Source organism: Hyla sarda, chromosome 1 (assembly GCF_029499605.1).
Source record: "Hyla sarda isolate aHylSar1 chromosome 1, aHylSar1.hap1, whole genome shotgun sequence".
NCBI lineage: Eukaryota > Metazoa > Chordata > Amphibia > Anura > Hylidae > Hyla > Hyla sarda.
The window spans coordinates 608,613,068-608,638,248 of record NC_079189.1 but is presented as its reverse complement, the minus strand read 5'-3'; the positions used below and the strand labels follow the sequence as shown (position 1 = coordinate 608,638,248).

General features: G+C 45.0%; 2 protein-coding genes across 3 annotated transcripts in view; both read right to left on the bottom strand.

The window, feature by feature from the left end:
• LOC130297738 (gastrula zinc finger protein XlCGF26.1-like) overlaps positions 1–19,158 on the bottom strand; it is a 39,132-nt gene extending 19,974 nt beyond the window's left edge. The window contains exon 1 of the mRNA XM_056550591.1: positions 18,789–19,158. The gene's annotated coding sequence lies outside the window, so the exon portion shown is untranslated. The remainder of the gene's footprint in view (positions 1–18,788) is intronic.
• The window catches only part of LOC130297525 (oocyte zinc finger protein XlCOF6-like), a 66,967-nt gene continuing 60,944 nt past the window's right edge, over positions 19,159–25,181 (bottom strand). For both annotated transcript variants that reach the window (XM_056550084.1, XM_056550090.1), the window contains one exon: positions 19,159–21,022. In XM_056550084.1, the coding sequence (XP_056406059.1) occupies positions 19,287–21,022 (1,736 nt within the window). In that variant the 3' untranslated portion in view covers positions 19,159–19,286. The remainder of the gene's footprint in view (positions 21,023–25,181) is intronic.

The window sequence follows — 25,181 nt, the reverse complement described above, 5'->3', positions numbered from 1 at the left end:
ACTGAAGGATAAGGCAGTAGTGTAGTCAAACGTGGCAGAAGGTAAAGGCAGACGGCAAAGTGGCGGAGTCTAATAACGTATAGCGGAAGGTCTGGATACACGGTTTAGGCTAACAAGCTAGAAGGGGCGCTTAATCTTAGGCTAGGGGCACTGAAGATCTGGCAGGGACGTGTGAGAGGTGCATGGACTTATAGAATGTATCAGATGTACACAATAATTATGGGCGTACTGGCCCTGTAAATTTTTGAGCTCCGGAACGCGCGCGACCTAAGGGACGGGGACGCGTGCGACGGAGCTGAGACACAGCGGAGGCAGCAGGGCAGAGAGGTGAGTGACGGGCTGGGATTCAAATGCGGGCGTGTCCCGCGATGGGAATCCCAGCCCCGCCAGCAGCCAGGTACAAGGGAACAATGTGCTCGCGGCCGGTGCAGGCGGCCGGAGCGTGGAGCATGACTGTACCCCCCCTTTGGTCGCCCCCTCTTTTTTGAGGTCAAGAACTTTTCGATAAGGTCACGGTCTAGATCTTTCCCCTGGCCCAAATCCTTCCCAATCTACTGGGAAAAAAACGTTTTTCTCTGACCAACTTGGAATCTAAAATTTCTTTGACGACATAAACATCGGAGGTATCAGACATGGGAGTAGGAGTGATGACTTTTTTTTAGAGAAGTGGTTATGGATGACAGGTTTTAAGAGGGATATGTGAAAAGAATTCTGGATCCGGAGAGAAGGCAGATGGAGAGAATAAGCCACAGGGTTTAAAAGTTTTTTGATCTTATAAGGACCCAAATAGCGAGGACCCAGTTTATAACGGATGAACTTGGAAGACAACCACACTTTGTCCCCTGGAGAGAATTCGGGAGGAGGACGTCTTTTCTTGTCCGCTTGCGATTTCATAAAAGTGGCGGCATGCTGAAGAGAGTCATGAGTCTTTTGCCAGATGGAGACGAAGTTCTGCACTTGATCATCGGCCATGGGAACTCCGGAGGAAGTGGACACGGGAAGAAGGATGAAGTCCATAGACCACAAAGAAAGGAGAAGACCCAGAGGATTCAGAATCCTTATGATTGTATGAAAACTCATCCCAGGGAAGCAGATCGGCTCAGTCGTCTTGGCGAGCGGAAACAAAATGGCGAAGAAAGTTTTCCAAGACCTGGTTTACTCTTTCGACCTGTCCATTGGATTGAGGGTGGTAACCCGAAGAAAAATCTAATTTAACTTGAAGGTGTGAACAGAGGCCCCCCCAAAACTTAGAGACAAATTGGACTCCTTGGTCAGAGACAATATGGGAGGGCAATCCATGCCGGCGGAAGATATGGCAGGAACAACTTGGCAAGCTGTGGTGCAGAGGGTAATCTGAGCCATTTTAGAGAATCGATCCACAACAACCCAAATGACCGTATTTCCACCAGAAGAAGGAAGATCAGTAATAAAGTCCATTGCAATATCGGTCCGGGGTTGCTCCGGAACTAGCAAAGAATGTAGTAGAACAATAAAACTTGGAACTCAAAAATTGCAGTTTAGGTGATTTATTTCATATGCAATTCATAAGGTTTCTCCTTACGGATTGCATATGAAATAAATCACCTAAACTGCAATTTTTGAGTGCCAAGTTTTATTGTTCTATGAGTTTAAGGAGTGGGATCCTACTTGTGCACCTACGTTGATCAAGAGTGCCATATTCTACTATTAGAAAGAATGTAGTAGACCAGCAAGCTTGGAACTTGTGACGGGCACAAACTGAACACGGGCACAAACTGAACAAGCTCGGACAAAATCAATGACATCCTGTTTTAGAGTGGGCCACCAATAATGTCAGGCAATGAGCTGTATGGACTTATGAATTCCAGCATGACCGTCCAATAGGGAGGAATGACCCCATTTCAGGACTTGGAATCTTAAACGGGGTTAAACATAAGTCTTCCCTGGTGGCAAGTGCTGAAGACACGCTGGCGCTGCTGAGATGAGAAGATCAGGGAAAATAATATGTTGAGAATGGGATTCCAGGCCTTGAACATCGGAGGATGTGGACAGAGCGTCAGCATGAAGATTCTTCTCTGCAGGACGGAAGTGGATTAAGAAGTTAAACCTGGAGAAAAACAAGGACCAACGAGCCTGTCGGGGGTTGAGACGATGGGTAGACTGGAGATAGAGCAAGTTCTTGTGGTTGTAATAGATAGTAAGCGGATGTACAGAGCCTTCCAAGAGGTGATGCCATTCTTCTAATGCCAATTTAATGGCCAAGAGCTCGCGATCTCCGATGGTATAATTTCTCTCCGCAGGGAAGAAGGTTTTGGAGAAAAATCCACAGGTTAAAGTTCTCCCCTTAAAAGACTTCTGCTTCAACACTGCACCTGTTCCAACTGACGAAGCATCAACTTCCAAGATAAATGGCTTGCTAGGATCGGGTCTAGACAGAACAGGAGCTGAAGTGAAAGGAAGACTTTCACTGTTTGAAAGCTTCTTCAGCCTCAGGAGTCCAAACTATTGGATTAACAGTCTGGATTAGCAGTCTAAGCGAGACGATGGGGGCTACCAGAGTGGAGTAGTGAGGAATAAATTGCCGATAGTAATTGGCAAAGCCGAGGAAGGGCTGAATTGCTTTCAAGCCCGAAGGTTGAGGACAGTCCAGTACTGCGGACAGCTTGTTGGGATCCATTTGAAGGCCTTGACTGGTAATAATATACCCCAGAAATGGAAGGCTGTTTTTTTCAAAAATACATTTCTCTAGTTTAGCATAGAGATGATTTTCTCTGAGACGCTGTAAGACTTGACGTAGGTGAGAGCGATGAGACTGGATATTGGGCGAGTATGGGCGAGTATGTCATCCAAATAAGCAACAACACAGGAATATAGGAGGTTACGAAAAATATCATTGACAAACTCCTGGAAAACTGCTGGAGCATTGCAGAGTCCGAATGGCATCACAAGATACTCGAAATGACCATCACGAGTATTAAATGCGGTCTTCCATTCCATATAGGCCCCACGAAGATCCAATTTAGAGAAGATTTTGGCACCTCGCAGACGATCAAACAACTCTGAGATTAAAAGAAGTGGGTAGCGGTTCTTTACTGTAATTTTATTGTATTTTATACTGTAAACAACTCCAACCTGCATAGTCAATGGTTCTGTGCGATATAGCACTGTACAGTCCAGTCTTTCACCATTCACTGAAGAGATGTAGAGAAGCTTTTACAGGTGGGATACCGGCAGACGATGCACTAGGGAAGCATCAACAAAATTTCCCGCGGAGCCAGAGTCCAAAAAGGCTGATCTCTTTGGAAGGTAGGAAAAGCTGGACAGTCATATTTAAGCATGGAGAGGTGATATTCACACCTAGGGAGGCCTCTCCCACAAACCCTTGGTGCGAGCATTTCCCTGTGACTGAGGATGCAGAGGACAATCTTTTATTAAGTGATCCGCACTGGCACAGTATAGGCATAGATTCTCAGTTAGTTCGTCGGCGAGTCCTTTCCTGCAGGGTCAGATGAGAGACTGATCCACCTGCATTGCCTCCACTGCGGGAGGCAAGGGAGATGGTTGCAGTGGTTGCTGGAAGACAGGTACCAGAAGAGGAAAGTGCCTAGGTAGTGCAGACTCCCTTTCTTGGCGTAGTTCCTCACGTCACTCTGAGAAACTGATATCAATCCGGGAGGCCAGCTGTAAAAGGTCATTCAGATTAGGCTGGGTTCACACTACGTTTTTCAACTACGGTTCCCGCATACGTTTTCTATCAAAAACCGTATGGGAAAAAAACGGATTGAACAGTATGGGAAAAAGTAAACCGTATGCGTTTTTAAACAGTATACTTGTCAGGATTCGGCAGGCTGGAGGTGGATCCTCTGTGTCAGAGAGGGATTGGCGTGGACCGTGTCGGTGGACCGGTTCTAAGTTGCTACTGGTTTTCACCAGAGCCCGCCGCAAAGCGGGATGGTCTTGCAGCGGTGGTAGCAACCAAGTCGTATCCACCGGCAACGGCTCAACCTCTCTGACTGCTGAGATATGCGTGGTACAAGGGATTAGACAAGAGCAGGGTCGGACGTAGCAGAAGGTCAGGGCAGGTAGCAAGGATCGTAGTCAGGGGCAACGGCAAGGAGGTCTGGAACACAGGCTAGGAACACACAAGGCACGTTTTCACTGGCACAATGGCAACAAGATCCGGCAAGGAAGTGCAGGGGAAGTGAGGTGATATAGGGAAGTGCACAGGTGAAGACACTAATTAAAACCCATGCGCCAATCAGTGGTGCACGGCCCTTTAAATCGCAAAGACCCGGCGCGCGCGTGCCCTAGGGAGCGGGGCCGCGCACGCCGGGGCAGCACAGACGGGGAGCGAGTCTGGTAAGCGGGTCGGGATGCGCACCGCGAGCGGGCACGTCCCGCATCGCAAATCGCATCCCGGCTGGGGACATTATCGCAGCGCACCCGGTCAGCGGGTCTGACCGGGGCGCTGCGAACAGGAGAACGCTGTGAGCGCTCCGGGAGGAGCGGGGACCCGGAGCGCTTGGCGTAACAGTACCTCCCCCCCCCCTTGGGTCTCCCCCTCTTTTTAGAACCTGAGAATTTGTGGATAAGGTTCTTGTCAAGGATGTTGTCCTCGGGTTCCCATGACCTCTCCTCCGGGCCGCAATTCTCCCAATCTACAAGAATTTTTTTTTTACCTCTGACCGTTTTGGATGCCAGAATTTCTTTAACCGAGAAGATGTCAGAGGACCCGGAAACAGGAGTAGGAGCAACAACCTTAGGAGAGAAGCGGTTAAGGATGAGTGGTTTAAGGAGAGAGACATGAAAAGCATTAGGAATACAAAGAGAAGGAGGAAGAAGGAGTTTGTAGGAGACAGGGTTGATTTGGCATTTGACTCTAAAAGGACCAAGATAACGTGGTCCCAGTTTATAACTGGGGACACGAAAGCGGACATACTTGGCGGAGAGCCATACTTTGTCTCCAGGAGAAAAGACAGGAGAAGTTCTTCTTTTTTTGTCGGCATGTTTCTTCATCCGGGATGAGGCCTGTAGGAGAGATTTTTGAGTTTCTTTCCAGATGGTGGAGAAGTCCCGAGTCACCTCATCAACAGCGGGCAAACCAGAAGGCATGGGAGTGGGGAGGGGGGGAAGAGGGTGACGGCCGTACACCACAAAGAATGGGATTTAGCGGAATTGTACGAGAATTCGGCCCATGGTAGGAGATCGGCCCAGTCATCCTGGCGGGAGGAAACAAAATGTCGCAAATAGTCACCAAGAACCTGATTAACTCTTTCCACTTTCCCATTGGATTGGGGATGATAAGAAGACAAGAAGTTTAATTTGATTTTAAGCTGATTACAGAGGGCCCTCCAGAATTTCGACACAAATTGAACGTCTCTATCCGAGACGATATGCGTAGGAAGCCCGTGAAGGCGAAAAATGTGCACAAAATTTTTTTTCGCCAACTGAGGCGCAGAAGGAAGACCTGGAAGAGGGATAAAATGTGCCATCTTGGAGAAACGATCAACGACCACCTAAATAACTGTGTTGCCATGGGATAAAGGTAGGTCTGTAATAAAGTCCATAGCAATCTGAGACCATGGTCGCTCAGGAACAGGCAGAGAATGGAGGAGACCGGCAGGCTTCTGGCGAGGGGTCTTGTCCCGGGCACAGACTGTACAAGCCCGAACAAAATCAGCAACATCAGCTTCCAGGGTAGGCCACCAATAAAAACGAGAGATGAGCTGGATGGATTTTTTGATGCCAGCATGGCCGGCGAGGCGTGAGGAGTGTCCCCACCTGAGAATCCTGAGGCGCTGGCGTGGAGGGACGAAGGTCTTTCCTGCAGGAGTTTGTCTGATGGAAGCTGGAGAAGCGGAGATCAGACAGTCAGGAGGAATAATGTGTTGCGGGGAAGCTTCCATTTCAGAGGCATCCGAGGAACGAGAGAGAGCGTCAGCCCTAATGTTCTTGTCAGCGGGGCGAAAATGAATCTCAAAGTTAAAACGGGCAAAGAACAACGACCACCTAGCCTGGCGAGGGTTCAGCCGTTGGGCAGACTGAAGATAAGAGAGATTCTTGTGATCGGTGTATATAATAACTGGGTATTTGGATCCCTCCAGCAGGTGCCTCCATTCCTCGAGAGCCAGTTTTATGGCCAGTAGTGCTCGATCACCAATGGAGTAGTTTTTCTCCGCCGGAGAGAAGGTCCTAGAAAAGAAACCACAAGTAACAGCATGTCCGGAAGAATTTTTCTGTAGGAGTACAGCTCCAGCTCCCACCGAGGAGGCGTCTACCTCCAGTGAGAAGGGTTTAGATGGATCAGGTCTGGAGAGTACGGGAGCAGAAGAAAAGGCCTTTTTGAGATGGTTGAACGCCTCTTCCGCTTGAGGAGGCCAGGACTTAGGGTTGGCGTTTTTCTTGGTTAGGGCCACAATTGGGGCCACAATAGTGGAAAAATGTGGAATAAATTGTCTGTAGTAATTGGCAAACCCCAAGAAACATTGGATAGCTCGGAGTCCGGGGGGGCGTGGCCAATCCAATTCGGCTCATAGTTTGTCCGGGTCCATTTGGAGTCCCTGGCCAGAGACTAAATATCCTAGGAAGGGAAGAGATTGACATTCAAAGAGACATTTTTCCATTTTGGCATATAACTGATTGTCCCGAAGTCTCTGAAGAACCATGCGGACATGCCGGCGGTGTTCTTCTAGGTTAGAAGAAAAAATCAAAATATTGTCCAGGTAGACCACAACACAGGTATATAATAGATCACAAAAAATTCCTGGAAGACGGCAGGGGCGTTGCAAAGCCCAAAAGGCATAACCAGATATTCAAAGTGTCCATCTCTGGTGTTAAACACGGTCTTCCACTCGTCCCCTTCCCTGATGCAGATGAGATTATATGCACCTCTTAAATCCAATTTGGTAAAGATGTTGGCGCCACGTAGGCAGTCAAAGAGTTCCGAGATAAGAGGATAGCGTTTTTTTATAGTGATTTTATTAAGACCGCGGTAATCAATGCAAGGTCGTAAGGAGCCATCTTTTTTGGAGACGAAGAAGAATCCAGCTCTGGCAGGGGAGGAAGACTTGCGGATAAATCCCCTTTTTAAATTTTCTTGGATGTACTCCGTCATGGCTTGTGTTTCCGGAGCAGACAGAGGATAGATTCTGCCCCGGGGTGGAGTAGTACCAGGAAGGAGATCAATAGGACAGTCATAAGGCCTGTGAGGAGGCAAAGTCTCTGCTTGTTTTTTGCAAAAAACATCAGCATAGTCCAGATAGGCCTTGGGGAGACCTGGTATCGGAGGAGCCATAGGGTTTTGACTGACAGGACTGGGAGCAGACATAAGACACTTTTTATGGCAAGTAGTACCCCAGTTCTTGATCTCCCCGGTGGTCCAATCGAGGGTAGGGGAATGGCGTTGAAGCCAAGGTAGACCAAGAAGAATTTCAGAAGTGCAGTTAGAGAGGACCAGAAATTCAATCTTTTCATGATGGGGTCCAATGCACATTAAGAGGGGTTCAGTGCGGTACCGCACAGTACAGTCCAATCTTTCACCATTAACAGAGGCGATGTAGAGGGGTCTGGCGAGACTGGTCACTGGGATGTTGAACCTGTTAACGAAAGAGGCCAAAATAAAATTTCCTGCAGATCCGGAATCCAAGAAGGCCACAGCTGAGAAGGAGAAGGTAGAAGAAGAAATCAGCACAGACAGAGTAAGACGTGGAGAAGCAGAGTTCACACCTAGAGCTGTCTCACCTTTGTGCGGAATCGGAGTGCGTCTTTCCTGACGTGGAGGTCGGATAGAACAATCCTTCAAGAAGTGTTCGGTACTGGCACAGTACAGGCATAGGTTCTCAATGCGGCGGCGTGTCCTCTCTTGAGGTGTCAGGCGAGACCGGTCTACTTGCATAGCCTCCACGGCGGAAGGCACAGGAACAGATTGCAGCGGACCAGAGAAGAGAGGAGCCGGGGAGAGAAACCGCCTCGTGCGAACAAAGTCCATATCCTGGTGTAGCTCCTGACGCCTTTCGGAAAAACGCATGTCAATGCGGGTGGCAAGATGAATAAGTTCATGCAGGTTAGCAGGGATTTCTCGTGCGGCCAGCACATCTTTGATGTTACTGGATAGGCCTTTTTTGAAGGTCACGCAGAGGGCCTCGTTATTCCAGGACAATTCGGAGGCGAGAGTACGGAATTGGATGGCGTACTCGCCAACAGAAGAATTACCCTGGACCAGGTTCAGCAGAGCAGTCTCGGCAGAAGAGGCTCGGGCTGGTTCCTCGAAGACCCTTCGAATCTCCGTGAAGAAAGAGTGTACAGAGGCAGTGACAGGATCATTGCGGTCCCAGAGCGGTGTGTCCCATGACAGGGCTTTCCCAGACAGAAGGCTGACCACGAAAGCCACCTTTGACCTTTCAGTTGGAAATTGGTCCGACATCATCTCCAAATGCAAGGAACATTGCGAGGGAAAACCACGGCAAAGTTTAGAGTCCCCATCAAACTTGTCCGGCAATGATAAACGGAGGCTGGATGTGGCCACTCGCTACGGAGGAGGTGCAGGAGCTGGCGGAGGAGATGGTTGCTGAAGCTGTGGTAGAAGCTGCTGTAGCATCACAGTTAGTTGAGACAGCTGGTGGCCTTGTTGCGCTATCTGTTGCGACTGCTGGGCGACCACCGTGGTAAGGTCAGCGACAACTGGCAGCGGGACCTCAGTGGGATCCATGGCCGGATCTACTGTCAGGATTCGGCAGTCTGGAGGTGGATCCTCTGTGTCAGAGAGGGATTGGCGTGGACCGTGTTGGTGGACCGGTTCTAAGTTGCTACTGATTTTCACCAGAGCCCGCCGCAAAGCGGGATGGTCTTGCAGCGGCGGTAGCAACCAGGTCGTATCCACCAGCAACGGCTCAACCTCTCTGACTGCTGAGATAGGCGCAGTACAAGGGATTAGACAAGAGCAAGGTCGGTCGTAGCAGAAGGTCAGGGCAGGCAGCAAGGATCGTAGTCAGGGGCAACGGCAAGGAGGTCTGGAACACAGGCTAGGAACACATAAGGAACGCTTTCACTGGCGCAATGGCAACAAGATCCGGCAAAGAAGTGCAGGGGAAGTGAGGTGATATAGGGAAGTGCACAGGTGAAGACACTAATTAAAACCCATGCGCCAATCAGTGGCGCACCGGCCCTTTAAATCGCAAAGACCCGGCGTGCGCGTGCCCTAGGGAGCGGGGCCGCGCACACCGGGGCAGCACAGACGGGGAGAGAGTCTGGTAAGCGGGTCGGGATGCGCACCGCGAGCGGGCGCGTCCCTCATCGCGAATCGCATCCCGGCTGGGGACATTATCGCAGCGCACCCGGTCAGCGGGTCTGACCGGGGCGCTGCGAACAGGAGAACGCTGTGAGCGCTCCGGGAGGAGCGGGGACCCGTAGCGCTCGGCGTAACAATACTGTTTTTAAAAGTGCATACTGTTCCGTCCGTTTTTATAGAAAAAAAACCCTATACGTTTTTGAAAATGTTGTCCATTTTTAATGGGAGGGGTCTTCGGTGGGGACTTTAGGATTCAAATGCGCATGTGCAAAGTAAAAACGTATACGTTTTTCCCGTATGGAACCGTATACATGTGCGTTTCCCATTGACGTCCATGTTAAAAAAAAACGTATGCGGTTGTAGTACGGTTTTTAAACCGGAGACAAAGTCGTGACTCCGGTTTAAAAACCGTACTGCAATCGCATACGTTTTTTTTAACATGGACGTCAATGGGAAACGCACATGTATACGGTTCCATACGGGAAAAACTTATACGTTTTCACTTTGCACATGCGCATTTGAATCCTAAAGTCCCCACCCAAGACCCCTCCCATTAAAAATGGACAAAATTTTCAAAAACTTATGTTTTTTTTTTCTATAAAAACGGACGGAACAGTATGCACTTTTAAAAACAGTATACTGTTTAAAAACGCATACGGTTTACTTTTTCCCATACTGTTCCATCCTTTTTTTTCCCATACGGTTTTTGATAGAAAACGTATGCGGGAACCGTAGTTGAAAAACGTAGTGTGAACCCAGCCTTAGATGGCAATCCCCGGGCAGCGAGAACATTCTTGATTTGACTTTATAGTCTTCTCTTGAAGGTGGCGCAAAGAGCTTCATCATACCATGCTAACTCCGATGCCAGGGTACGAAACCGAATGGCATAGTCGCCCACAGAAGAGTTGCCCTGAGTAAGACTCAGCAATGCCGTCTCAGCAGAGGAAGCTATGCACGGAGCACTGAGTCACAAAACCACGACAGGACTTGGGATCCTCCTCCTATTTCTCGGGAAGAGACAGGTGGAGTCTTGATCCGGAGATGACTGCAGGAACGGGAGGTACCACCGGAGTCGGCAGTGGTTGTGGCGGTTGTTGCTGAACGGTTAGCAACTGCTGCATCATGGCAGATAACTGGCTCAACTGCTGTGCCTGATGGGCCAACTGCTGTGACTGGAGCGCCATGATGGATGCAAGATCGGAACTATCAGGCAGAGGAACCCCAGAGGGATCCATGGCCGGATCTTGCTGTAACGGAGCTGGATGTGGATCCTCTAACCTGTGTGGCTGATGACTCGGACCGTATCGGGGAGCGGAGTCTAAGGCAGGATGGGCTTGCTGCGGCAGGCGACACCCAGGTCGCTACCCCCGACAAGGCTCGACCACACAGGTAGCTGGGCAAGGCAAGGTACCGAAGGATAAGGCAGTAGCGTAGTCAAACGTAGCAGAAGGTCAAGACAGGCGGCAAAGGGGCGGAGTCTAATAACGTAGCAGAAGGTCTGGATTCACGAATAAGGCTATTTGGGACACTTAATCTCAGGCTAGGGGCACTGAAGATCCGGCAGGGAAGTGTGGGAGGTGCATGGACTTATAGGATGGTTTCAGGTGTACACAATAATTATGAGTGTACTGGAGCATGACACATATACATGTATTATAGTATATACATGTATTATAGTATATACAAGTATTATAGTATATGGCATAGCATTGAACAGTATGAGAGATCAATGTAATGCATGTCATAGTCCCTTATGAGAAACCATTGATCAATGTAAAAGATCAGTGTGTGCAGTGTTATAGTCTCCTATGGGAGCTATAACATTGCAAAAAAAAATTTGTCACACAATGATTTTTTTTCCATTTCGCCGTAGAGTTTTGGGTAAAATGACTGATATCACTACAAAGTAGAATTGGTAGCACAAAAAATAAGCCATTATATGGATTTTTAGGTGCAAAATTGAAAGAGTTATGATTTTTTAAAGGTAAGGAGGAAAAAATGAAAGTACAACAACGGAAAAACCCAGGTCATGAAGGGGTTGAATAGAAGTAATTTACAAATCTGTTTAACTTTTTGGCACCAGTTGACTTAAAAAAAATAATAAAATTCCCAGTGGAGTACCCCTTTAACCCCTTAAAGACTCAGCTGACCACTGTCACTTTAAGCATTAATAACTCTGGGATGCTTTTACTTATCATTCTGATTCTGAGATTGTTTTTTTCGTGACATATTCTACTTTATGTTAGTGGTTAATTTTCGTCGATACTTGCATCATTTCTTGGTGAAAAATTCCAAAATTTGCAGAAAATTTTGAAAATTTGCTTTTTTTTTTTACTTTGAAACTCTCTGCTTATAGGGAAAATTAACATCCCATATAAATGATATTTTGATTCACGCATACAATATGTCTACTTTATGTTTGCATCATAAAGTTGACATGTTTTTACTTTTGGAAAACATCAGAGGGCTTCAAAGTATAGCAGCAATTTTCAATTTTTTCACAAAATTTTCAAAATCGGAATGTTCAATTTTTGTAACTTTTATTTTAAGTGTTTATTTTTATTTACACAGGTTTTTTTTTTGTAAAAGGGAAGGGGTTAAATGATCTTTATTAACTTTTTCTTTTTCACTTTTTTTTTGTGCAATGTTATAGCTCCCATAGGAGACTATAACACTGCACACACTGATCTTTTACATTGATCAATGGTTTCTCATAAGGGACTATGACATGCATTACATTAATCTCTCATACTGTTCAATGCTATGCCATATACTATAATACTTGTATATACTTTAATACATGTATATGTGTCATGCTCCACGCTCCGGCCACCTGTACCGTGATTTAAAGGGCCAGTACACTCATAATTATTGTGTACACCTGAAACCATCCTATAAGTCCATGCACCTCCCACACATCCCTGCCGGATCTTCAGTGCCCCTAGCCTGAGATTAAGTGTCCCAAATAGCCTTATTCGTGAATCCAGACCTTCTGCTACGTTATTAGACTCCGCCCCTTTGCCGCCTGTCTTGACCTTCTGCTACGTTTGACTACGCTACTGCCTTATCCTTCGGTACCTTGCCTTGCCCAGCTACCTGTGTGGTCGAGCCTTGTCGGGGGTAGCGACCTGGGTGTCGCCTGCCGCAGCAAGCCCATCCTGCCTTAGACTCCGCTCCCCGATACGGTCCGAGTCATCAGCCACACAGGTTAGAGGATCCACATCCAGCTCCGTAACAGCAAGATCCGGCCATGGATCCCTCTGGGGTTCCTATGCCTGATAGTTCCGATCTTGCTTCCATCATGGCGCTCCAGTCACAGCAGTTGGCCCATCAGGCACAGCAGTTGAGCCAGTTATCCGCCATGATGCAGCAGTTGCTAACCGTTCAGCAACAACCGCCACAACCACAGCCTACTCCGGCTCCGGTGGTACCTACCGTTCCTGCAGTCATCTCCGGATCAAGACTCCACCTGTCTCTTCCCGAGAAAAAGGAGGAGGATCTCAAGTCCTGTCGTGGTTCAGACCAGTTCAATTTTGAAGTGGATTTGAAGGGCCTTCATGTTAGAAATACCCCATAAATTACCCCATTATAAAAACTGCACCCCTCAAAGTATTCAAAATGACATTCAGTAAGTGTGTTAATCTTTTAGGTGTTTCACAGGAATAGCAGCAAGGTGAAGGAGAAAATTCTAAATCTTCATTTTTTCCACTTGCATGTTCTTGTAGACCCAGTTTTCGAATTTTTACAAGGGGTAAAAGGAGAGAAATGACCCTAAAATTTGTAACCCAATTTCTCTCGAGTAAGGAAATACCTCATATGTGTATGTCAAGTGTTCGGCGGGCGCAGTAGAGGGCTCAGAAGGAAGGAACGACAATGGGATTTTGGAGAGTGAGTTTTACTAAAATGATTTTTGGGGGGCATGTCCCATTTAGGTGCCAGAACAGCAAAAAACAAAACCCATATGGCATACTATTTTGCAAACTACATCCCTCAAGGAGCGTTACAAGGGGTACAGTGAGCCTTAACACCCCATAGGCGTGTGACGACTTTTTGTTCAAGTTGGATGTGTAAATGAAAAACATATTTTTTTCACAAAAATGCATATTTTTTCTCCAAATGTAAAAAATTTTCAGGGGGTAATAGGAGAAAATGCCCCCCAAAATTTGTAACCCCATTTCTTTTGAGTATGGAAATACCCCATGTGTGGACATCAAGTGCACTGTGGGCAAACTACAATGCTCAGAAGAAAAGGAGCGCCATTGAGCTTTTGGAGAGAGAATTTGGTTGGAAAAGAAGTCAGGGGCCATGTGCATTTACAAAGCCCCCCCGTGGTGCCAGAACAGTGGACCCCCCCACATATGACCCCATTTTGGAAACTACACCTCTCACAGAATTTAATAAAGGGTGCAGTGAGCATTTACACCCCACTGGCGTTTGACAGATCTTTGGAACAGTGGGCTGTGCAAATGAAAAATTTTATTTTTTATTTTCACGGATCATTGTTCCAACAAATTTGTCAGACACCTGTGGGGCGTAAATGCTCACTGTACCCCTTATTACAATACGTGAGGGGTGTAGTTTCCAAAATGGGGTTACATGTGGGGGGGGGTCCATTGTTCTGGCACTATGGGGGCTCTGTAAACACACGTGGCCTTCAATTCTGGAAAAATTTCCTCTCCAAAAGCCCAATTGCGCTCCTTCTCTTCTGAGCATTGTAGTTCACCAGCAGAGCACTTTATATCCACATGGGGCATTTCCATACTCAGAATAAATGGGGTTACAAATTTTGGGGGGCTTTTCCCCCCTATTTTCCCTTGTGAAAATAAAAAATTTAGGGTAACACCAGCAAATGTTTTTATTTCATTTTCCCATCCAACTTTAACGAAAATACGTCAAACACCTGTGGGGTGTTAAGGCTCACTATACCCCTTGTTACGTTCCGTGAGAGGTGAAGTTTCCAAAATGGGGTCACATGTGGGTATCTTTTTTTTTTTGCAGTTCATATAGGAGTTAGCACGGCACTGCGTTTGTGGAGGAGATTTGCGTGTTGGATATGTGTCTGTGTAGCTGGGTGCTGCTGGTGGTGCTCTGATATAGAAGAATTTTCATATGGCACTTGAAGAGAAGTAAAGAAATCGGCAACTCAATCGGCCGGAGGAAGCACGTACAGCATGCGAAACAGGAGCTCGGTCGCTCGGCACTATCCCCCCACTACCCTCTTCCTTTGTTACATTGTAACGCAAGAATTCTTCAATAAAAAAGATCATACCAGCTGAGATGGTGAGTTGCCGATTTCTTTACTTCTCTTCAAGTGCCATCTTTTTTTTTTTGCGTTTATGTCAGAACCGTTGTAAAATCAGCCACCCCTGTGCATATCTCCAATTTAGGCCTCAAGTGTACATAGTGCGCTCTTACTCCTGAGCCTTGTTGTGCACCCGCAGAGCATTTTATGCCCCCCATATGGGGTGTTTCCGTACTCAGGAGAAAATGCTTTAAGAATTTTGGGGGCCTTTTATTTACTTTTACCTCTTGTAGAAGTAAAAAGTATGGGACAACACCAGCATGTTAGTGTAAAATGTTTTATTCTTTTTAAACTAACAGGCTGGTGTAAACCCCAACTTTTCCTTTTCATAAGGGGTAAAAGAATAAAAAGCCCCCCAAAATTTATATTTATATTTATATTAAGCAATTTCTCCCGAGTACAGAAATACCCCATATGTGACCCTCAACTGTTTCCTTGAAATACGACAGGGTTCCGAAGTGAGAGAGCGCCATACGCATTTGAGGACTAAATTAGGGATTGCATAGGGGTATTCTATGCCAGTGATTCCCAAACAGGGTGTTTCCAGCTGTTGCTAAACTCCAAGCATGCCTGGACAGTCAGTGGCTGTCCAGAAATGCTGGGAGTTGTTGTTTTACCCTTTATTATGTGTTAGTGTAGTGTTTTTAAGGTACATTCACAAAGGCGGGGGTTTACACAGAGTTTCCCTGCTAGGAGTTTGCGCTGCGGCGGCAACTCAAATTTGAAGCAGGAAACTCACTGTAAACCCGCCCGTATGAATGTTCCCTGTAAATTCACATGGGGAGGGGGGGGGGGGGGGAGCAGACCGTGCATGCTGGGAGTTGTACTTTTGAAACAGCTGGAGGCACACTTGTTGGAAAACCTTCAGTTAGGTTCTGTTATCTAACTCCGTATTTTCCAACCAGTGTGCCTCCAGCTGTTGCAAAACTACAACTCACAGCATGTACTGATCGCCGAAGGGCATGCTGGGAGATGTAGTTATACAACAGCTGGAGGTACGCAACTACAACTCCCAGCATGGCGAGACAGCCGTTTGCTGTTCGTGCATGCTGGGAGTTGTAGTTTTGCAAGATCTAGAGGGCCACAGTTTGGAGACCACTGCACAGTGATCTCCAAACTGTAGCCCTCCAGCTGTTGCAAAACTACAAATCCCAGCATGCCCAAACAGCTGTCTGGGCATGCTTGGAGTTGTAGTTTTGCAGTATATGGAGGGCTACAGTTTACAGACCACTGTATAGTGGTCTCCAAACTGTAGCCCCCCCCCCGATGTTTCTAGGCAACAACTCACCGGCTTCAGTAGTCTGCAGATTCGCCGCATGCTGTACCAATAAGAGGATCACCGCCGCCGATCGCCGCAGGTATGGAACCTTTACCGCTGGTCACGCTACAGTTCCCCCGTTCTTCCCTGACTACCATGGGTGGGCAGGACGAGGGAACCGGAAGTTAACCCCCCACCCCGCACCCAATCTTCTATTTGTCGGTCGCTTCTGAACGACCAATAGCAGGGATAGGAGGGGTGGCACCCCTGCCACCTCACTCCTATCCCTTCAAGGGGATCGGGGGTGTCATCTCACTTTCCGGGTCACCAGAGACCCGTAGGAATCGCTGCAGAATTGACCGGCGATTTGCAGCGATCGCCGACATGGAGGTGGGGGGTTGTCTTAGGACCCCCCACGCCAATGTGCCGGGATGCCCGCTGAATGATTTCAGCAGGCATCCTGGTCCTGTACCCGTGCGGCAGGGACCGGAGAAACACAGGGCGTACCTGTACGCCTTGAGTCCTTAAGTGGTTAAGCCAGGGAACACCAGCACCAATGAGGAGCATTACAGCCGTAACACAGATGTGTTAGTAGCAGGGGTTTTAAATTTTTAACAGGTTCCCTAAGTGGCGTGATGGACGCTCATGGTGTAGAGCCTTGCGGAAAATTATTTCAACTATAATAATCAAATATACTAATTGCCAAGTAAGTTAAAAGCGCTAAAGATGTTTTAACCATTTGAAACTACAACTCCCAGTAGGATATGACAAAGATCGCGATGAGCCGGGAAGTAAATTGTGCTTCTGCTTTCGGCTTGTGTACGTGGGGGTCTCAGAACTGAGATACTGACCAATCAAAAGTTTTGACATTTCTCTGTGACTTTTCAAATATTTTTTTTAATAAAGGGACAATCATAAATCAGAAGACGTCACATTACGTGTCTAATATTGCTGTTTGTGCATCACTCACTTTATTGGGACAAGCACTCCTGTACAATGCAGCTGCTTCATGCGGAGGCTTGTGCAGTATTTATTTGTCACCAGGGTAATCCAGTGGAAATATTTTTATTTTTTAAATCAACTTGTACCAGAAAGTTAAACAAATTTGTAAATGACTTCTATTAAAAAATCCTAAACCTTCCAGTACTTATCAGCTGCTGTATGCTCCATAGAAAGTTCTTTTCTTTTTTAATTACTTTTTTTGTCTGACCACAGTGCTCTCTGCTGACACCTCTGTCCATGTCAGGAACTGTCCAAATCCCCACAGCAAACCTATCCTGTTCTGGGCAGTTCCTGACAAGGACAGAGGTGTCAGCAGACCGCACTGTGGTCAGATTGCAAAGAACTACACAACTTCCTGTGGAGCATACAGCAGCTGATAAGTACTAGAAGGGTTAAGATTTTTAAATAGAAGTAATTTACAAAACTTTCTGGCACGAGTTGATTTAAAAAAAAAAATTGTTTTCCACCGGAGTACCCCTTTAATCTGTAGCTGCTATGAATCCTCAGCAGTTTACTGTGAATTGCTAAGGATTGCCAGCAAATGCAGATTGAAGGAGGCCTGATGAAAAGGTTATGATGTGACTACTGACTGGTCATTGTGCTACTTACAGATTACATCCACTAAACTCTAAACTTGCCATAATCATGGGAATTTTAGATTTTAATCACTTCTTCTTACCTCTCCCCAGAGCAGGAGGGCAGGGCCAGTTCTGTCTATAGGCAGCTGCCTAGAGCGCCCTCTTGATGGAGGTGCCGCTCTGCCTGCTGCAAGAAAGTTAGTAGCCAGACAGAATCTAAAGCACCCATCGCTCATCTGAAGCACCCATCCGGCCAGCATCACACCCCACTCCCCATACCATAATAATATACAATCTTCACCCTGCTGGAGGAGCGAAGTGCCACCTCCAAGGCCAGACAGGCAGGTCAGGTCCGTCCAGCATCCTGACATCACGCGCGTCTCCATACATCAATCCCATGAGAAGGAGGTTTCATACAGTGTGTCACCCCAGTAGTAAGGTGGGGAGTGTCAAAGGGCGGAGCCAATGGGCGGGGTGAAGGGGCGGCAAAATTAGCTGTCACCTAAGGTGGCAAAAATCCTTGCACCAGCCCTGCAGGAAGGGGGCATGCTGCTGAGAAATGAAAGCAGATGGATGTACGGCAATTCCAGTCCTGTGTCAGGAAGGCACTATGCACTTTGATCTCATCTAATCAATCACACAACCAGCCCTGTGTCCACCTAAAGCAGGGAGTCAGCGAGGGTTACATACATGCAGCCTCGGTAACAGATCTCCTACATTGCACCCAACCAGTGTCTGACTACCTACACCAGGGAGAGAGATGACAACGTGCTGCCCGCGGGGAGGAGAAACTATACAGACAGCCCGGGAAAACAGAGAACGTTCTGCACAGGGAGACCATTGATGACACAGAAAAGTGGAGCAGCAGAGAGCCGGACAGAAGACTTCCAGGGACGGCAGGCATGTTACTATATGGGGTCAGCGGCACCCAGGGCAGACCGCACACCACCTCTTCCCTGGACCTTCTTTGCCACGCCTCCTCTCCACTTTACCTGACACCTCTTAAAGGGGTATTCCGGGTTTATACATCTTACCCAAAAGATAGGGGATAAGATGTATGATAGCAGGGGTCCCGCTTCTGGGGACCCCCGCAATCTCTGTGCAGCCGCCAGCATTCTGGGCTGGGGCGCTGCCTCTGAGACGGGTACGTGACATCATTGCCAAGCCCCCCTAGTGACATCAGGCCATGCCTCCTCCATTCATGTCTATGGGATGGCGCATTCCCGAGTGGTCCTAGCTCTGTATTCAGGGACAGAGTCCTCACAGAGATTTCCTGTGCGTACATTACCGTGTGAACATAGCCTTACCCTCATATATTCCTTTCTTCTTATATATATCCTTGTACAGTTATTGTTATAACCATAAACATTAACCCTTACTTACTCTGTTCCCCCATCAGACCTGTGTAATATGGAGGCAGGGGGCCTATGGTACGCCATGACAGCCGGGGCCAACAATTGTCTATAAATGTTCCCCAACACCTATAGGACTTTTTATAATGTGTAAAGTTCTTCCATCAGAATAATGTCCTAGAAGCCAGAAGATAGAAGTGATTTTGTGTCTCTAATCTGGTCATGTCCTGGAATTCTTCATCACTGGAATAAGTCCCTTCTCTCTGAGGTGTTTGGGTCTCCAGTAGCAGCTCCCCATGGATTATGCCTGTTGGGTCTTCTCCATGAGGAGCAGTGAATATCACAACCATATATCACACTCTTTTCCTACCATGTAAACTATAGTGATGACATCGCTGGATCGGTGACTACGTTCTAAAAGAAAACTTTTATTAACAATTGGGAACAAGTTTGGAGATGCAGTATATGATATATGTATAAATGTCAGATATCCTATGTACATGGTTAATATATAGATGTCTTATCTGCATCATTTATTGCTCTGAATTTTCTTCTCTCCTGTGTGAATTCTTAGATGTCTGATAAGATATGATTTCTCAGTAAAACTTTTCCCACATTTTGAACATGAAAATGGCTTGTCTCCTGTGTGCGTAATTTGATGTTTAACAAGATGGGTTTTTTGAGTGAAATGTTTTTCACATTCTGAACAAGAATAAGGCTTCTCTCCTGTGTGAATTTTTAGATGTCTGTTAAGTATTGATTGCTGAGAAAAATGTTTACAACATTCTGGGCATGAAAACAGCTTCTCTCCTGTGTGAGTTCTTTGATGTGTGACAAGATGTGTTTTAAATGTAAAACTTTTCCCACATTCTGAACATGAAAATGGCTTCTCTCCTATGTGAGTTATTTGATGTTTAACAAGATGGCTTTTTTGAGTGAAATGTTTTTCACATTCTGAACAAGAATAAGGCTTTTCTCCTGTGTGAATTTTTAGATGTCTGATAAGTATTGATTGCTGAGAAAAATGTTTACAACATTCTGGGCATGAAAATGGCTTCTCTCCTGTGTGAGTTCTTTGATGTGTGACAAGATGCGTTTTAAATGGAAAACATTTCCCACATTCTGAACATGAAAATGGCTTCTCTCCTCTGTGATTTTTTTGATGAATAACAAGAGAAAACTTATGAGTAAAATATTTTCCACATTCTGCACATGAAAATGGCTTCTCTCCAATGTGAGTTTTTTGATGTCTAACAAGAGAAAACTTATGAGTAAAACATTTTCCACATTCTGCACATGAAAATGGCTTCTCTCCAATGTGAGTTTTTTGATGTCTAACAAGAGATAACTTCTGAGTAAAATATTTTCCACATTCTGCACATGAAAATGGCTTCTCTCCAATGTGAGTTTTTTGATGTCTAACAAGAGAATATTTCACAGTAAAACATTTCCTACATTTTGAACATGAAAATAGCTTCTTTCCTGTGTGAGTTCTCTGATGATGAGCAAGAGATGATTTCTCGGTAAAACATTTCCCACATTCAGAACATGAAAATGGCTTCTCTCCAATGTGAGTTTTTTGATGTCTAACAAGAGATAACTTATGAGTAAAATATTTGTTACATTCTTCACATGAAAATGGCTTCTCTCCAATGTGAGTATTTTGATGTCTAACAAGAGCGTATTTCACAGTAAAACATTTCCCACATTCTGAACATGAAAATGGCTTCTCTCCTGTGTGTGTTCTTTGATGTTTAACAAGTTGTGATTTCTGAATAAAACATTTTCCACATTCTAAACATAAATATGGCTTCTCTCCTGTGTGACTTTGTTGATGTTTAACAAGAACTGATTTCTGAGTAAAACATTTTCCACATTCTGAACACAAAAATGGCTTTTCTCCTATGTGAATTTTTTGATGTGTAATAAGTCTTGACTTTAAATAAAAACATTTTTCACATTCTGAACATGAAAATGGCTTTTCCCCTGTGTGTGTAATTTGATGTGTAACAAGATATGATTTATAAGGAAAACATTTCCCACATTCTGGACATGAAAATCGCTTTTCCTTATTTTGTTTAACAGACTGAGATGAATCTTTAGGTTGGACTTGTATAACAGGATGAGATGAGAGATCTTGGCTGTGAAGGGCTGAGGGTGTATCTGGGATAATGGAATGTTCTTCATATGTATCTTGTGTGATATCATCATCTGCTTTATAATCTGAAGATATAAGATTCACCTCTGATCTCCTGGTACAAGAATCTGCCAAGAAGAAAACAGATTATATTTCTGAGTAATAGCCTTAACCAACTAGGAATTTTAAATTTTTGGAATTTAATTTTTCCCCCCTCTCCTTTTATAAGACATAACTCTTATTTTTCATGATTACTTGTTTTTTGCAGGACCAATTGTACTTTGTAATTACACCTATCATTTTACCATAACATATACCGCATTATGTATGTATGCCATTCACTGTTAGGGAAAATTTACATGTTATCTGTATTCACCATGTCAGTATGATCACAATAGTTCCCAATGTGTATAATCATTATATTTTACTACTTACTACTAAAAATGACAACAAAAAACTGCTTTAAAGAGGTACTCCGACAGACAAAAATGTTTTTAGATAAACTGGTGCCAGAAAGTTATACAGATTTTTTAATTACTTCCATTTAAAAAATGTAACACTTCCAGTAATTATCAGCTGCTGTATGCTCCAGAAGAAGTTGCGTAGTTCTTTCCAGTCTGACCACAGTGCTCTCTGCTGACACCTCTGTCCGTGTCAGGAACTGTCCAAATTAGATGCAAATCCCCATGGAACACCTCTCCTGCTCTGGACAGTTACTGATACGGACAGAGGTGTCAGCAGAGAGCACTGTGGTCAGACTGAAAAGAACACAACTCCCCCTGGAGCAAACAGCAGCTGATAAGTACTGGTAGGATGAAGATTTTTGAATAGACGTAATTTACAAATCTGTATTACATTCTGGCAACAATTGATTTGAAAACATTTCTGACACATACCTCTTTAAATTTTCCATTTATAGACCGTGTGACTCATGACATATTGTCTCTGGCCGCATGGAATGCTGGGAAAGGTCAGATACAACAGTAAAATAAAAAGACTTGCACAACAGCACTTCCGGGTGGGGTCCTGTGCATGAAAATGGAACAAAGTGACGCACAGAGGGAATAGAAGACAATTACACAGGATTATAACTAGACGTCATGGGATCAAAGGCTGAAAGAAAAAATCCTGGAATATCCCTTTAAAGATGCACTGAGGGATTGCATTTTACTTATATATTGCAGCATAGGCTATAAGAGAATAATGTAGAGGTTCTTGTGTATGCCTCGTGCTTACCTGTTTTAGCTGATGTGGCAGGCATAGGTTTTCATCCATACCTTATTCCTATTTTAGAACAGAAATGATTCTCATGCTGCCTACATTTCCCATGAATCCTCTGGCTTTGCAGATAGAGGGGTGGGGTCTCATCACTGCACCTGGTCATCTAATTAGGAAGTTAGTGCTAAAGCTAAGCCAGGAAAACTCATCAGACTTATAAGTCAGTTAAGGTCAGTTCACATTATCTGCAGTTTTGATGAATTTTCTTATTCAAAGTGCGTTTTTAACCTCTTCCCGCAAAATGCTGTATATAAATTTGCTCCTGCGGCACTGTGCGGGTTGATCAGCTAGACTCCCGTATCCCATGTGCAGACTGCGCCGATTTATTACTGATCAGCAATTTTCTGTTTTGTTTTTTTGTGGGGGGAGCTTTTGGTGCAGCCAAACAGTGCAGGACTGTGGCACGAACCACAAAAAAGCGCAAAAAAAAACCTGCACCCAAAAAAAGTGCTGATCACTAATAATTTGCTGATCATCAATCAGCGCAGATAGGTGACCCTGCCTGGACCCCAGTAGGGACTGTTATGAGCCACTGATTCCTGGGTCTGTTGGCTGCCCAGGAATCCAAATTGACCCCACAGTCCTCACTGAAATGGACTTGACTTTTTTCTTTTCAGTGAGGACTCTGTCAATTTGATGGCGGCTCAGACAAACTTTTGCGGCCCTGCACCCCGATGCACACGGCAAAATTTCCGCGGCAGATGTTTCTGTGGTGGAAATCCCAATTCCGAGTCTGCAGTAAGTATAGACATTCTCTCTGCAGAGTCCACACAGAAATGTATTGCCGTCTATCAGGGCACTTCCCAGCACTCATTGCGCCAGGATGTTCCGCCAACGCCCCACTGTCAGTGGAATGTCCGCACGGAAATTTTTTGTGCGGACATTCCACCGTCTGAACATAGCCTCAGCCGCCCTACAAATCACTAATTTAGGCCTCAAATGCGCATGGTGCTCTCTCACTTTGGAGCCCTGTCGTATTTCAAGGCAACAGTTTAGGCTCTCGTATGGGGTATTTCTGTAGTCGGGAGAAATTGTGTTACACATTTTTGGGGGCTTTTTCTCATTTTACCACTTCTGAAAATGAAATAATTGGGGCTACACCAGCATGTTTGTTTGAAAAAAAAAAATTTCATTTAATTTCCAAAATGGGGTCACATGTGGGGGGTCCACTGTTCTGGCAGCACAGGGGCTTTGTAAATGCACATGGCCCCAACTTGAATTCCAGACAAATTCTCTCTCCAAAAGCCCAATGGCGCTCCTTCTCTTCTGAGCCCTGTTGTGCACCCACAGAGCACTTTACGTATACATATGGGGTATTTCCATACTCAGACATAATTGGGTTAAAAATGTTGTGGGAATTTTTATCCTATTACCACTTGTGAAAATAAAAAATTTGGGGTAACAACAGCATTTTAGTGAAAAAAAAATCACCTTTGGGGTGTTAAGGCTCAATGTACTTCTTGTTATGTTCCTTGAGGGGTGTAGTTTCCCAAATGTACCATGTGTTTTTTTTGCTTTTGCTTTTCTTTCACTATGGGGGCTTCCTAAATGCAACATGCCCCCCAAAACCATTTCAGTAAAATTCTATCTCCAAGCCAAATTTAGCTCCATCTCTTCTGAGCGTTGTAGCGTGCTTGTAGCGCACTTTACGTCCACATATGGGGTATTTCCATACTCAAAAGAAATGGGGTTACAAATTTTGGGGGGGATTTTGCCTCTATTACCCCTTGTGAAAATGAAAACTTTTGGGGTAACACCAGCATTGTAGTGAAAAAAAAACTAATTTTTCATGTCCAAATTCAACGAAAATTCATCAAACACCTGTGGGGCGTTAAGGCACACTATACCTCTTGTTACGTTCTTTGTGTGATTTAGTTTCCCAAATAGTGTGCCATGTGGGGCTTTTTTCTTTTTGCTGTTCCGGCACATAGGGGCTTCCTAAATGCGACATGCCCCCTCCCCCCAAAAAGCATTTCAGCAAAATTCTCTCCCGAAAATCCCAAAGTTGCTCCTTCCCTTCTGAGCCCTGTAGTGCACCCGCAGAGCATTTTACATCCAGATAAGAGGTATTTCCATAATCAAGAGAAATTGGGTTACAAATTTTTGGGGGCTTTTTCTCCTTATACTCCTTGTAAAAATGAAAAAATGGGGCTACAAGAACATGTTACTGCAAAAAAATTGAGATTGAGTTTTTTCCTTCACTTTGCTGCTATCCCTGGGGAACATCTAAAGCTTTAACAAACTTTCTGAATGTCATTTTGAATACTTTGAGGGGTGCAGTTTCTATAATGGGGTCATTTATGGGGGATTTCACAAAGAAAGGCCCCTCAAATCCACTTCTAACTGAACTGGCCCCTGAAAATATTAAAATGTAAAATTTTTCGAGGAAATATGGAAAATTGCTGCTATACTTTGAAGCCTTCTAATGTCTTCAAAAAGTAACAATATGTCAACTTCATAAAGTCAACATAATATATTGTATCTAATAATATAAAGATATCTTCTGTATGATGCAAACATACACTAGACATATTGTATTCGTCAATCAGTAAATCATTTATTTGGTCTGTCCATTTTCCTTACAAGCAGAGAGCTTCAAAGTTAGAAAAATGCCAAATACTTAAAATTTTCATGAAATCTTGGACTTTTTCACCAAGAAATGATGCAAGTATCGATGGCAAATTACCACTATATTAAAGTAGAATATGTCACAAAAACTATCTCAGAATCAAATTCACAAGTAAAACCAACTCAGAGTTATTAATGCATAAAGTGAAGGTGGTCAGATTTGCAAAAAAAAAATGGCTGTGTCATTAAGGGGTTAAAGAAATATTACCATAAGGAGAAAGTGATTTGACCTATAATTACAGCTGAGATGTTTTATGAAGGCTTTATGCTGTGTTCACACCATGCATTCGTTTTTTCTGCCTTATGGCCGTAATTTTATAAAATCGCAGTAAAAGTGACAGGTAATAGCAACGTTTTTGCTGACATTTTGGGGAAAGCATG